General features: G+C 57.5%; 1 protein-coding gene across 10 annotated transcripts in view; it reads left to right on the forward strand.

Moving 5' to 3' along the window:
- The window catches only part of CHD6 (chromodomain helicase DNA binding protein 6), a 100,781-nt gene that overhangs the window by 49,823 nt on the left and 36,384 nt on the right, over nucleotides 1-14,574 (forward strand). For 7 of the 10 annotated variants that reach the window (XM_075057917.1, XM_075057925.1, XM_075057934.1 and 4 more), the window contains 10 exons: nucleotides 1,714-2,213; nucleotides 6,350-6,488; nucleotides 7,045-7,194; nucleotides 10,152-10,217; nucleotides 10,716-10,774; nucleotides 11,137-11,254; nucleotides 12,689-12,775; nucleotides 13,057-13,206; nucleotides 13,512-13,633; nucleotides 14,266-14,509. In XM_075057917.1, the coding sequence (XP_074914018.1) occupies nucleotides 1,714-2,213; nucleotides 6,350-6,488; nucleotides 7,045-7,194; nucleotides 10,152-10,217; nucleotides 10,716-10,774; nucleotides 11,137-11,254; nucleotides 12,689-12,775; nucleotides 13,057-13,206; nucleotides 13,512-13,633; nucleotides 14,266-14,509 (1,635 nt within the window). The remainder of the gene's footprint in view (nucleotides 1-1,713; nucleotides 2,214-6,349; nucleotides 6,489-7,044; nucleotides 7,195-10,151; nucleotides 10,218-10,715; nucleotides 10,775-11,136; nucleotides 11,255-12,688; nucleotides 12,776-13,056; nucleotides 13,207-13,511; nucleotides 13,634-14,265; nucleotides 14,510-14,574) is intronic. The other 3 variants (XM_075057890.1, XM_075057897.1, XM_075057952.1) reach the window with 1 other exon arrangement.

A 14,574-nucleotide genomic window follows, 5' to 3' on the forward strand; every position in this document is an offset into this window, starting at 1 on the left:
CAGCTCTGGGGTATCTGAAGAGTCGGATGGTGCTGGGGGTCCGTGGGGCCAGGGCATTGCTGCCAGAGGCACTGGCACCTCAGCACCAGGGAACTGGCTTGTGAAGCAACCAGGACCCCTGGCCTGGGGCAGTCGTGGGTGCAGGGTGCCAGAGCGAGCACTGCCACCGTCCCTGCTGGCGTGCTGCTGTCTGATGCCTCCCAGGCTACTCACCAGCCATCCCACAGCTTCCCTCCGAGGAGGTGCCACCTCCAGGCTGGTGGGATGGGCCTGACAGGGGCTCAGCCCCACACCTTGTCTCAGCCCCACCAAAAACCTGCATGCAGGACCAGCTTTCCAGCCCTGGTCACGCTGCTGGGCTTCATCTGGTGCTGATCTGCCAGCCCCACGGTGATGAGCCAGGCCGGGGATGACCACAGCTTCCCTCTGGTCATGGCCGAGCCGTGCATTAAAAGGAGGAGTTAGTCAGGTGGTTGTGGGTAAAAAGCGTGCCGTCTCCTGCGAAGGGCTGTGGGGTTTGCTCTCCCGCTGCGGGGCCGGAGGAGCAGCTTAGGCTGCTTGTGCTGCCAGGGCAGCAGGCAGAGACCTGCCTGGGCACCTGGTGGCGGTGGGCTCTCAGCAGTATCACGAGGGATTGGTGCTGTGGCTCCAGCTGCTCTCCGGTGGCCCCTGATCACAGGCAGAGAGGAGAGGGTGCAGTGGGCTGTCTGAGTGTACAGGCAGGGCCACGTGCTGCCTGTGCTGGGGGCTGGGGGTGGGAACTAACTGGCAGAGCAACTGAAGCAGAGCCTGACATGTTACTTTCCCCATCCTTGCTGGACACAGCTACGCTTCTGCCTGGGCCTTTGTGCATCCCTTGCTCTCTCCCCATCTGGCAGCTACTGCAAGGGATGTTTCTGGTCCCCTGCCAGCCCTGCCGACCCGGGCTGCGCTCAAGGAGCTGGGGTCACTGCTTGTGAGCCTGGGCTCCTTATCGCAAATGCTCCTGCTGCTGCTCAAACAGAGCTGAGCCTTTTCATGCTGTTTTCTGGTTGGGCCCACTGTGGCATGCTAAGCCAGAGAGGCAGCTGAATTCTTTTCAGTTCAGTGCTGGAAAGTTCACAGGAAGTGAAGGAAGAGCTGGAGCAGGAAGAGCAGCTCCACTCTCCTGGGCTGGAGGGAGCCCTGGCACCCAGCAGCTCCCAGGAAAGGTGCTGGTCCAACACCCCTCTTCTGCCCCAAGCTCTGCCCTAAACAGACCTGGGGGCCGGCTTCTTGTTGCCAGAGCCTGCAAGGCATCCTTAATTCCCTTTCCCTGCCCTGCCAGGACAATCCTCGGCTCTGGGCAACAGGCATGAGGTGGCCTGGGTGCATGGGTCGCTCTGGGTCTCAGCAGAGTGGGGTGTGGAGTGTGTGATCAAAGGCAGGAATGTGCTTGGGGGCACAGCAGAGGGCCCAGCCGCCTCTGCTCTGGACCTGTGTGGCCTGGTGGGGCCTTTCAGTAAAGGCCTCTCTAACCTGTCAGTCTCCATCGGGCATGGAAGGGGGGTCCTTCCCTTTGAGCTACATCTGTGTGTGGTGGCCATTAGCCATAGTCCCCAGTATGTCGAGGGATGTTGCTTGTGCTGCACCCGGGTGATGAGAGCCTCGCTGGGGCTGCAGTTCCCCCTAGAGCGCCTGCTGTTTCTATATGTGGCATTTGCTTCACACGCTGCCTTTCTGTTCTCTCTGCAGCCGCCAAGCTTAAAAGTTCTGAGCCGCTCCCCAATGTCGGATGCCTGGGAGTGCAAGGCGCAGGACCCCTTTGCCAGCAGTGAGGAGCAGGACGAGGTGCCCCACCAGGTGATGATGACGGCCATGGACACAGGCGGCCAGTGCCAGTGCCCGGAGGAGGAGCCTGATGGGGCTCCCCAGAAGCGGACGAGCACCCAGAATGGGATGCAGGACAGTGGGGGAGGGGGCACAGGGGTGAAGAAGAAACGGAAGAAAAAGGATCTGGGAGAGCAGGAAGGGGGAGAAAAAGCAGCTGTGGAGGTGAAACCAAAGAGGAGGAGAGAGCCTAAGGAACCAAAAGAGCCTAAAAAGGCCAAGGAGCCCAAGAAGCCGAAGGAGCCCAAGCAGAGGGAGGTGGCCAAGAAGCCCCGGAAACCTCGGGAACCCAAAGCCCCCAAGGAGCCTAAAGACAAGAAGAGTGGCTCTGAGCCTGCCCCCAGAACAAGACCCAAGAAGAGCAGGTGGGTGGTGGTGTGACCTTGTCTCTGTGCCTGGTGTGGACAGGGCTGTGGGCTCGCAGGAGCTTTGGCCAAGAGAGCCATGCTGGGCCACCATGTTGCAGGGTGGGATGAGGCCCTGTTAGACCCCAGATCCAGAAAAGGACCCAACAGTCTTGGCCTCTCCTTGGCCTGGCCTTTGTGCTTAGTGTCCTGGGAGTCAGAGGAACCTTAGGGAGGTGTCTTACCAGGACAGTGAGGTCCTGTGTGTCAGAGGTCCTGTCATACCTGTTTTGGGGCCCGGGCAGAGGGTACGTGGGTGAGACAAACCTGGTCCTGGGCTGTCTGTGCAAGTGAGGATCCCCGCATGCGTGGGGGCCGGCAGCCTGCCTTCCCTCAGGTCAGTTTTGGGAGGATGGTGGTGCACACACTGTCTCCTGTCCCTCTCCTGGGCGGCACGACCTGTCCCTCACTTGCAGCTGTGGAGCTGTGCTAACAGCCAAGGTCCGCAGTGGGGGGAGGCCTGAGAACTCCCTTGTACTGTGCAACCCAACACCACCGCCTCCGGTAATTGCTCATCCTTTTAATTAGCAGGCTGATTGGCCAGAAGCTCTGATTTCTTAGCTCTGATTTCTTTTCAGTTGGGAATGTGTGCAGATAGCAGAGCAGGTCTCAACAGCACCAGGGTCATTTGGTTTACTGTCATGGACTGGCAAGAATAAGTGTTTTTGGAGAGTCCTGTGCAAAGCAGGCCTATCGACTGGACCTGGGCCCTCCTCGTGTACTGTAAATAATCTGTAGGATGAATGTATTTCTACTGTAAACGGGATTAGTACAGCAGCTAGCTGGGAATTTTTCAGCAAAACCTTTCTTTGTTAGAAAACACCAGTTTGGTAGAGCTTCTTGAGGGCACTTTCCTAGAAATGGTCACCAGAATGGGTCTCCCAGGGTCTGTGGGATCTGCCCACCTCTGTCCTGCCGTGGCTACCCACAGAAGATGTGTGCAGGGTGAGGACCGAGCCCTGGGTCTTCCACAGCTCTGCTCTTTCAGAGCTCACCAACAGCCAGATCCTGGAGAGGCCAGGTCTGTGGAGCTGGCACCAGGGCAGCCATTAGTGCCATTGGTGTGGGCTCGTGGTGAACAGAAGAAGGTGTGGGGCAGCAAAGTTCCCACACTAGGCTTGGCAGGTAGCTCAGCAGGGTGAGAGCTGGGCACCATGTCCCCGGCAGGTCCCTGAGGTGTGCAGCGCTGTCACTTCTGGTCTTCCTGGAGCCTCAGGCTCTGCACACGAGGAAGCCAAGCCCCCATGTTGTCATGGGCTGGTGAGCTGGAGCAGATGGGGATGGACAGATCAGGTGGACAGTGTCGGGAAGGTACAGGAAGGGCTCCGCAAGGCCCCAAGGAGGGCTGAAGTGGAGGGGCTGGAGGTGGAGAGAGAAGTAGAGGGGCTGCAGGCAAGGCAGGGAAGGATGAAGCCTATGTAAAGGCAGTATTGGGCACCGAGGAGGATCCTGAGATGAGGGATGCAACTAGCAGCTTTTCCTAATGACACATCTGCTCCACCAGTAAGAAACTGCCATATGGGCAGTTCACAGAGGTCCACCGCTGCAGTGGGACCTTAAGGACCAGACCAAAGTAGGGGAAACCTGAGAAAGAGCAGACTGTGGAGGCTTGGGCTCCTGGAGGCACTCATGGCTCTTGTCCAGGAGCTTGTTGCCACCCTGGCAGGTTCCTTGGCTGCCATCAGTGCCTTCACAGAGCGCTAAAAGCAGCCCATGACAATGTGACCTGCCATGGGAAGCTCGTGAGCAGGTCAGTCCGCTAGACATGCAGATTGCGGTGGCGTGACCCCCGCTGCAGGGCTGGAGACCCTGGTCCCTTCTGCAAAGGCATGGCAGGGTCTGAGGGTACCAGGAGCAGGGCTGAAGGAGGATGTGCTTGCTGTTCTGGCGGCCAGTGTGCAGAGCCTTGGTGAAGAGGTCACTTCATGCAAAAAAGACCAATTAATATAACTCTGTAACACATCATGTGGCCAGAAGAAACCATGTGTGGGAGTCTGGGAGTCCCACAAAGCTCTGTGCTTTCCTGATACCCTGGCCCAGTGGACCCTGAGCCCATGGTGCTACCTCCCGCTCACCTGCACCTTCCAGGAGGACCTAGGTCCATCCCTGCTGCTTGGAAAGTCCAGCCCGTGGGTCCTCCTTGCAGCTTCCCCCTCCGCAGCCCCTCTTCAAGCCTCTTCTCAGACTGTTGCCTGAGCCGCTGGGTCAGCCACCGACAAACCCACCTGTGGGAGGAGTGGCTGCTGGTTGGAGGCACCCATGGATGTCAAGGTGGAAGCTCTGCAGGGAACAGGGCTGTGTGTGTCCCTGTGCCCGCTGCCCAGGACGGAGACAGGGAGGTGGGCTGGGGGCCCCTTGCAGTGTGGGGAGTGAGAGGCGAGCGGCAGGCAGGGTAGGCACTTCGTGCAGATGAAATGATTGCTGGGAGTCCTCTAAGTGGCAGATAATGGTGGCATAATTTCTTCTAAATTATTTCTAATCATAGCCAACTACTGGTTCATGAATGAAGCAGTTGTTAATTGTGACTTACAAATCAATATCTTGGGAGTTATTGCTTGGGTGGAAGCAGTGCTCGCAGTGCCTTTTCAGTGCCTCTAATTGAAGCGTGAGTGCACAGCCGGGGCATTTGTGACCTGAACAGCAGATTTTTAACTGCTTGGATTTTGCCAGTCCCAGGCAAGTGGTGATTTTTCTCCTGAAATGGGGGTAAAACCTCGATGCGGCTTTGAAACTAACCGTTCCTCTGCTGCTGTGCAGGTCTGGGATGTGGAGGGAGTGGATGGCAGGGCTGTGAATGAGGAAGGGGATGTTGCTCAGCTCAGGGACAGGCACCAGCTCTTTGAAATCTTTCCCTTAACAGTTTTCCTTGCAGAGGGTAAGGATGGACAGGCACATTGGGAGTAGCTGTTTCTTACCCTGGTGCTTCCTAGGCACGTTCACTTGTGCAGGCAGGTTGTGGTGGGTACTGGGTGCCACAGGGCTGGGTTGCGTCGTCGCATTTTTATGTTTGCAGGAAGGTGGTGGGATTCACTGGGAGCAGGGCCCAAATCCCCTCCACAACTTGAGCATGGAAGACAGTTGCCTGGTGGGACAGAGCCTCCTGCATGGCCCTTGGAGGCGGCGGTGACTGCTGTGATGGGCCATTGCACTGGTGGAAGTCTGGGACCTGCATCTTCCCCATGTTCATGGCAATCACGGGACTTAACTCCCTCCGGGTGAAGGCACAGGCCAGCATCTGCTAGGCTGCTGTCTTGGGAGGGGACTTGGTGCTGTGGCTCAAGGAAGACAAACCACGAGCTGGAGCAGCTTCTATCTCAACGCTGGTGTAAAGGTTTATCTGGGTCTGGCAGGGCTCTGTGGCGCATGCAGGAGGTGGCCAGCAGGATGGCTGGTGCTTCTCAGACTGGGCTGGAAAATTTGTCTCTGGGGTACCAGGACATGGGTTGCCTCTGGAGCTGCTGAAGTATATTCCTGTCTTTCATCAGTGCAGGACATGATTGTGAGTGCTCTGCTCGGAGCAGGCACCTCATTGCCCTGGCCTGCTGGGGTTGGCAGTGGGGAGATTCTCCTTGCACCTGCGCTGGATATAGGTCCCTGTCTTGGTCTTCCAGCTGGGGAGGGTCTCCCAACTGCAGGACCTGCCTTAACTCTGGAGACTTCATGGTCCAAGGAAGGGTCACCCTGCCTGGAGGGGAGAGGCTGGCTGGGTTCCTTCTGGCTCATCACCATGCCTGAGCCACTATCCAGAGCATCCTGGCAGACTTCACACATGTGGGGTCCCCATGCCAAAGGAGCATTGAGGCCTGGCCATGAGCTGAACCCCATCTCCTACAGCTCCTGTGGGGCTGTTCCCCTGGCTGGTGGGAGCCCCCAGCCCCTTTCTCACACCAGGCCAGGACAGGTGGACCCTTTCATCCCAATGTACTGGAACGTGGTGGTGATTAATGAGCATCACCGACCGGGGATCCCCAGTGCTCGAGGAGGCCCCAGGAGCCTTGAGCTGGGTGATCCAGTGGGAGCAGAGCCCTGTGTGGCTGCCTGCTGGCTCTCCCTCAGGATCTCTAGGACAAGACCTAACCATCAGTCTGTCTTGGCAGCAAGGACACCCCTGTGGAGAAGAAGAAGAAAGGGAAGAGGAAAAATGAGATACCAGTGGACAGTTTGGATTTGGATCAGGATCTCCTGAGCCCATCCGTGCAGAGCCCAGAGGAGTCTGCGGAGTCGGCTGACAGCCAGGTATGTCCAAAGCCCTCGGCTGGCTGCTGGTGGGGTTAATCCCGTCTGCCTCTGAGTGGGAGAAGAGCTGGGCCCTAGGGTGCAGTGATCAGAGAGCACTTTCAGCAGTGTGGCGGCTAGACCCCGGCCCTGGAGTGGTCTACCAGCCACACTGCTGGAAGTCAGCTGGTGGCCCTGGGTTGGGTGCACACTGCTGCCCTGGGTGCTGTACATCCCTCAGCCTTGAGTCTCCCTCTCCTCTGTGGCTGCTGGCAGCTCCCCTTTCCCAGCACAGCACGGGGAGGCAGGTCGGCCCTGCAGGGCTGGGGAGCTCCTCTGCTTCAGGTCTTGGGGGCTAATGGGGCTGTGTGGGTCAGGCATTGATGGAGACCTCAGCACCATGGTGATGGGTTTACCTCCAAGTGCTGCTTGTTCTTCCCACCACCTCTGTCCCACTGGGGCAGGGGGTGGGCTGGAGATCAGGCAGCCCTGGGGCTTTCTCTCCTCCACTCAAGCAAGGAGAAGGTACTTGGTCTACCCATCTACCCCATGACTGCCTTTTTCATCCCATACACAGAAGCGCCGCTCAGGACGGCAAGTGAAGAGGAGGAAGTACAATGAGGACCTGGATTTCAAGGTGGTGGATGATGATGGCGAGACAATAGCTGTGCTGGGAGCTGGGCGAACCTCTGCGCTCTCTGCCTCTACTCTGGCATGGCAGGCAGAGGTAGGGCTGGATGTGGGACTGGGGTGATGGGGCTTCCTGCATCCTGCAGGTTGTCCCAAGGATGTCAGTGCTGAGGTTCGAGGAAGTGGGGGATCCCAGCACAAGGATGGGGTGAGAGTGTGCCTGTCTGGGAGGGTGCAGGCTGGCTTTGCAGGGACTGTGAGTGCACAAAGGGGTAGGCAAGAGGCATGCAGGTCCAGCTGTCCCCCTCCTGCGTGAAGACTAAGGCCTCTGGAACATGTCATGTAGCTGGACACGTCCATGAAGGCATGACCCACCCACTGCCCATGCCCACCTTTAGTTCCTGTCTCTGTAGCTCCTGTCCATCAGGTTAGTCTATTATTTTGGCTCTGCCAGCCGAGGGCTTTGTAGGTGCCAGGTCATTGTTTTCTGCCCATATTGCTGCTCTCTATCAGTGCCTTGGAGTGTAGAGATACCCAGCCTGACACCTGCCAGCCAAGCTGATCCACAGGGCAGCATGGTAGGAATCTGGGCAGCGTGGCAGGGACCAGCTGGTGTCACTGCAGTTTGAGCCTCGCTGCCCTGCCTCCTCTGCCCGCTGGTTCAGCACCAGCTCGTGGTGGGTGCTGGCAGCTCCTTCCTGCTGGTCTGTGTGTTGGATCCTGCAGCTCATTCCCTCTCTCTGGTTTCTAACAAAGCTGCTAGATATTAATAATGGTCACTAATTGTTTTCATAGTGTTCCTGTGTACATCTCTAGTCCCCTCTTCACAAGGCTTTGGTGTGGGTATTAGTCAGCTCTGTTGTTAAGCCAGTAAATAAGACCTGGCCTGGTGCTCCCTGCCTCACCCGGAGGGCTGGCGCACACCCACAGGAGGTGCTACCGGTGCTGCTTCAGCTGCTGCCCGGGGCCATGTCCCAGCTGGGCTCCTGGCAGTGATCTCTCCAAGTGAGATTTTCAAAGCAGCAGGTGGGAGTAGGTTGCCTTTGGCATATGTCCATGCTGCCACCCTGCTCTTCTCTTAGTCCTCAACTTCCACCTCAATTTGTCCTGCTCCAGATGAATTATTAAGGCTGGTGTCTGACGGCAGGAAGGCTCTCTGCTGAGTGGCTGCTCTGGGCTCCTGCCAGCAGGCTCAGCCAGGCCTGGGCTTGGCTGCTCTCAGGGTTGGGTCTGACCCAGCAGGGCAAGATGGGAGTGCTGAGGCTTCAGGGCTGCTCTCCCCATGGCCTGGACTTGCAGCTTTCCCCCCTGGATCCTGGCCACGTTCCTCAGCAGCTCTCTAGGGCAGTGCAGGGCTCCTCTGGCAGCCCACAGGCTGCCAGTGATGAGCCATGGACCTGTGTAAGACGGCTGGGCTGTGGGTCAGCATGGGAGCTCTCAGCCACAGGATGCTGGAGGCATCTGTGATGACAGCACTGTGCCCCTGGCCATGTTCACACAAACCCTTTGTGGCCAGGGTCAGGCTGGAACCCAGCAGCACCAGGGTGGATGCCCAGGCGTAGGGTAGCGGGCACTGCACAGTGACTGCAGTGGGACCATCTCTGCCCTTGGACGTGTTACCCTGGCGTGGGGCAGAGCTCCCCAAATAGGGAAGAAATGCCACTCTGGGCCACAGGACTGCAGCTGAGGGGCCCAGACAGAGCTGCTGTTACCCTGCTTGCTGTGTCGCGATACTGGGTCTAGCATCCTGCCCCACACTGCAGGGTGGGGTGCCGAGGCAGCAGGTCGGCTGAGGGCTGGGACACGGAGGGGTTACTGCAGCTCTGGGCACTGCCTTGGCTTTTCCAGACCCTTTTGGGTGAGTGGTGTGGGATGCCCCAGCTGTCTGTCATTCCCCAGCCTTCCCTGTGACTTTCTTGGAGGGTCTTTCTGCTCTGCAAAGGGACATCTTGGGGCTGCTTTGCCCTGCACCAGACTCTGCCTCCGTCTGAAGGGGATGAAGAGAGTCCACCTCCTTTCTGCTCTGCACTTTGCTCTTCCTCCTGCTGCCATACCATCTCCCAGCCAGGGCAGAACTAATATTTCTAATGCTCAAGCAAGTTCCACATTTTTGCTGTCTGTCCTCTCCCCTTAATCTTCCCGTGCCTTTCCTGCTACAGTGCAGACAGGCACAAGCCCGGCTCTCTTGTTCCTTTGTGTTCGGTGGGGCTGGTCCTGCCACAGCACGTGGCCGGGAGAGCCTTGACCTCCCCACTTGCCCTGTGCCTGCCATCTCAGAGCTGGAAGCAGGACAGTCTTAGGGCCACCTCCAGTAAAGCTTGTGTGCTCAGCGTGAGGGATTGGGGTGGGAGCCTGTGGGTGGCCAGCGGAAGATCTCTGCAGCGTCATGGGGTGATTTGCTTATGGCAGAGTCGAAGCATATGGAGGGAAGGAGGTGGCACTTAGAGCCTGCTGGGAAGAGCTGCATGGACAGTGGCGGGGCTGAGGTGCTGTTGCCCATGGCCTGTGGCCATGAGCAGGTGGCAGCAACAGAAGATGCCTGTGGCAGGGCCCAACAGCCCTGCTCCCTGCTCTCCTGGGGCCCTTGGGGCCATCCAGCGCTATAGGGTTGTATAAATGCCAAGGCAAGTCAGAGATCTGGCATGGATAGTGGCTGGGAGCAGGAGATGTACACATTTTGGCATATTTCGTTCCTTAAATCTTGGGGAGGAAGTGCCCAAGGTTCCTCGTGTCTTCTGGGAGACTTGCTACCCTCTCTGGCTGCCCTGGTGTAGCTGGAAGGACCTGCACAGCTAAACACAACAGTCAGTGCTGTGGCCTTGCTGGCCTGGGGAGCATAGGCAGAGGGTGAGTGTAGCTGGGCTGGCAGCACCTGCACCCTCACACCCAGCAAGGGCTCCCCAAGCGCAGCTCTCCCAGCTCCTGCTGTGCTGGCTCTGCCTGCCCGGCTGGTGGGCTGGGAGAGGAGCAAGCAGCTGTTCTGTGCTGGGAGGGTGCCAGAGGCCAAGCCACACTATGAGCCAGGAAAACAGCATTCTGCTCTCCTGTCCCCAGGAACCTCCTGAGGATGATGCCAATATCATTGAGAAGATCCTTGCCTCCAGAATGGTGCAGAAGGAGGTGAGTGGCAAAGATGTCAGTGGGGCTGGAGGTCCCTCGGCAGATGAGAGACAGCACCTTGGTTGCCTTGTGCAGCAGGGACATGAGACGTAGCAGCAGCAGTCAGTGCTGCTGTGCCATTCCTTGAACTTGCTTTTCGCAGGGTGCTGCTGGGGTATGCCTGGACTGGCACCTTGCTGGGTTGGGGATCAATGTGGTGCCTCTTCTGCCCTGGGCACCAGAAAGCCTCTGGAGAGGAGTCAGGCCTGGGCTGATGCCCAGGAGGTGCTTGAGTCTGCCATGCTCAAGGGTGATCTCACACCATGTTCCCCAGGGCCACTGAGCCTCCGGTGCAGGCAGCATGCACAGTGCCTGGCCATCCTCGCTGTCCATGGGGCTCAGCCTGCCTGGAGGCTGTGGCTGGGCAGGGGATGCCTCTCTGTGCCCATGTCGCAGAGGATGCACCCCAGTTTCTGCACAGGCTCTGACTGTCGCTAACTCTCCTCCCCTTGGTTTCAGGCTCATCCCGGAGGCCTGGCGTTTGAGATGGAGGAGTTCTACGTCAAGTACAGGAACTTGTACGTGTGACATTGTGGTGCTCTGTGCCACAGCAGTGGGCCCTGTGCATGCAGGAGTGAGGGCTGTGTGCTCCTACCTCTGTCCCATCCCCAGCTGCAGCCCCAGCATCCCTGTCTCGATGCCCCTGTCCTCCTGAGCCAGCATTGGCAGTGGGAAGCAGGAAAGCCACTGCAGCCGCAGTGCTCAGTCTTGGCCTGGACCTGGGCCACAGCTTCCTCCAGTTCAGAGTTTCACATGGCGCAGCATAGGCTGGGTGTTCTCTGGGTCGCTGGGAGATCCCTGCTAGTCTGCGTGGCAGATGGGATCGGCCCCAAAGGCCTCTTTGGTCATGTTTTGTTGATTTTTTTTTTTTCCTCTGCAGCTCCTACCTCCATTGTAAGTGGGCAACTCTGGAGGAGCTGGAGAAGGATCCCAGGATCTCCCAGAAGATAAAGCGCTTCCGGAACAAGCAGGCTCAGATGAAGCATATTTTTACAGAGGTGAGAGCCTGGCACACCTGGGCCCAGTGCGGTGGCTGAGCAGGCCAAGAGCTGAGGACCTGGCACCTCCCTGCCCAGGCAAGACCAGCTCCAGGGCCAAAATTCAGGGCTGGGAGTGGTCAGGGAGGACTCACTGTGCAGCTGTGCCTGTCCTGCCTGAGTTCTGCCATAGCTCAGTGATCCCAGGGTGCTGCCTTGGGCCTTGCCTGTGCCCCCTTGCTGACACTGTGGCAATGCCCAGGCAGCAGCATGGCACCTCGAGCTTCCAGGCAGATTTTGAACCAGGGCACAGCACAAGAGGGTGAGCAGGTGGGGATGCTGGAGCCAAGGGGCCATGACACTGCCCTGAACACCTGTGGTGTCACTGGCAGAGGTGTGGGCAGGGTGACAAATGTCACTTGCCAGGCACTGCCAACCCTGGAAGCATTGCTCAATGAGAGGGAGGGCAGCGTCCAGTACTGGAGGTGCTTTCATGGTGGACCAGAGATACTATGGGAGAGAGGGAGCTATAAATACTTGGGCTTAGGGCAGCTCCTGCCTGCTCTGCTCTATGAGCAGATTAATCTTGTGTTCTGTAATTTATCTTGCTGCTCTGGAGAGAGTTGTTGGATCTCCTCAAACTGCCCCTTACAAGTGTAAATCAGGCCAGTAGGCTATGAAGATTTCTCCATGAATGTAGTTGGAAAGCTGGGGGTGTGTGTCAAATTTCTCACTCCTGAGTCTGTTTGGGGTCTTTCCCAGGATGCAAAGAAAAAACATGTGTTGGAATGCCCTGTACCACTAACAATTTAGCAAGGAGCAAATGCTTTTTCCTGTGACTAACTGGGGCTTGGGGAGCTGTGAACATAGAAGCCTGTTTTCTCTACTTCCCAAGCCCTAGACAATGTGTCTCTCCGAGGACCACTGCTAGTCTAAAGCCCACTCCTCCCCAGGTGTTCCTGGCAGGAGGACGAGCCCTCGAGCCCTTACCTCATGAGCGGTTGCTGCTGGTGACTGCTGAGCTGAAGGTGGGAAGAGAGGCAGAGACAGAGAACAAGGTGTCATCCCTTGCAGAGGAGTTGAGTTCATCGGGTGCTATGTGTGGCTCTGTGCTGTGGCAGTCACAGCTCTGGCTGCTGCGTGTAAGCTGGAGCATACAGCTGAGGGCTTTGTACCTTGGGGCCAGATGGGCTGGAGACGACATTGCTGGCTCCCAGCATGGGCAGCCATGCCAGCGGCCGCTCTAAAGCAAGAGCTTTGCCTTCTGCAGGGCTCCTGCGTCCTCCCTGCCCAGAGACAGATGTCATGTACCCGCATCCAGGGCACTTGGTGTGCTGCGCACAGCTAGCAGCATCCTGGGGACAGATGCCCCGCAGCTGTTTACTCATGCCTGCCATCTGTTTAACCCTGGAATCACCTTGAACTTACCTCTCTTTTTACTTTTTGCTGTTGCAGCCTGATGAGGATTTGTTCAACCCAGACTATGTGGAGGTAGATCGAATTCTGGAGGTGGCTCACACGAAGGACCCTGACACCGGGGAGGTGAGCGGCTACATCACTTGCTTGCCCCATGCAGGGAGAGGGAGAAGGTTGGCAGGAGGCTTGGACTCACAATATGCATTACGTGTCATCTCTGAGCACCCTAAGGCCTCCCCAGACTTCCACAGCCTGAGCCCTGCCCCCGGGGACCCCTTGGCACAGGGGTAAATGGAGGGCCGCTGACCATCCCTTGTGACTTGCTCTCAGTCGCAGTCTGTGCCTGCATGCTGGGGCTGAGTGGCCATGAGCCCTGCGCTGTCTCAGCCTGTTTCTCTGCGCTGCAGGAGGTGACTCACTACCTGGTGAAGTGGTGCTCACTGCCCTATGAGGAGAGCACCTGGGAGCTGGAGGAGGATGTTGACCCAGGGAAGATTAAAGAGTTTGAAGCCCTCCAAATCCCTCCAGAAATCAAGCACATGGTAACGTACCCAGAGGTAACGTACCCGGCTGGCAGCTCGCTGCCCTGGGCAGGCAGGGACTGTCTGTGTCTTGCCAAGGTCCAGCAGTGGGGACCTTCTTGTCCCTGCTGCTGCAGTGCAAGCCCCATATCCTCCCCTCTGGATGGGTTAGTTAGCAGGATCTGAGGGTGGGATCTAGAGGCCAAGACCTTGCTGTGAATCAGCTGTCAATGACTGTTCTGAAGTGTTGTCCTGATGCACAGCCGCAGAAGTGAACTCTGGCCTCGCTGAGCATTAGCCTCTTCCTTTCTGTGGACCTTGCTCCTGCTCTCTCCTCCTAGGAGCGCCCAGCATCTGAGTCCTGGCAGAAACTGGAGAAGTCCCGGGAGTATAAGAATAGCAACCAGCTGCGGGAGTATCAGCTGGAGGGAATGAACTGGCTGCTCTTTAACTGGTATAACAGGTGAGGAGGGGCTGGAGCCCTGTGCTCCCATGAGGAGTCCTGCTGGCGGTCGGACCCTGGTGTGTACAGTCATGGGAGCAGCAGAGCTGGGGGAGCAGAGCTGACAAACAGGCCTGACAGAGCAGCTGCTGAGACCTTCCAGTGCTGGAGCTGGCAGGCAGCTGCCAGAAAAATTGTGTTTGTTTTAGCTTTGCAACTGAGTCTTCAGGAATGTTTCTCCATGGTAAATGCTGATGGGTCTTGGAGATAGTAGGCCTTAGCTATGTGTCTAAGATACACCTGATTTTTGGTATTGGACAGGCTACTGGTGACCCATTTCTGTGGCAGGAGTGCAGGAATATGCATGTTCTCAGCTGCAGCAGGCCATCAGATGCATCTTTCACTGGCTAGTGTGCACCCAAAGGACAGCATCTTTTACACTAACTTTGAGTCCATTGTTTTGCAAGAAGCTGGATGGTCTGGCTTACCCAGACCAGTTTGGGCCACTGTACCAATGTCCCCCCATCCTCCATGCTGTAGGGTCAGAGACCTGTGGGTGGAGGTGATGTGCCTGACATCCCATCGAGGAGTTAGTGACAGGGTGGTTCCTGCCCCTGAGAGCCACCTTCACCTGCCCCTGTCCCTCTCTGCAGGAAGAACTGCATCCTGGCTGACGAGATGGGGTTGGGGAAGACAATCCAGTCAATCACCTTCCTCTCAGAAATATTCCTGATGGGCATCCATGGCCCCTTCCTCATCATTGCACCTCTCTCCACCATCACCAACTGGGAGAGGGAGTTCCGCACCTGGACGGAGATGAATGCCATCGTGTACCACGGCAGCCAGATCAGCCGGCAGATGATCCAGCAGTACGAGATGGTGTACAGGGACACACAGGTGATTGATGCACACAACACTTTCAGGATGCACCCCCCCAGCCCTGGCTTTCTTTACTTGGGAAG

Source organism: Buteo buteo, chromosome 2 (genome assembly GCF_964188355.1).
Source record: "Buteo buteo chromosome 2, bButBut1.hap1.1, whole genome shotgun sequence".
NCBI classification, from domain to species: Eukaryota; Metazoa; Chordata; class Aves; order Accipitriformes; family Accipitridae; genus Buteo; species Buteo buteo.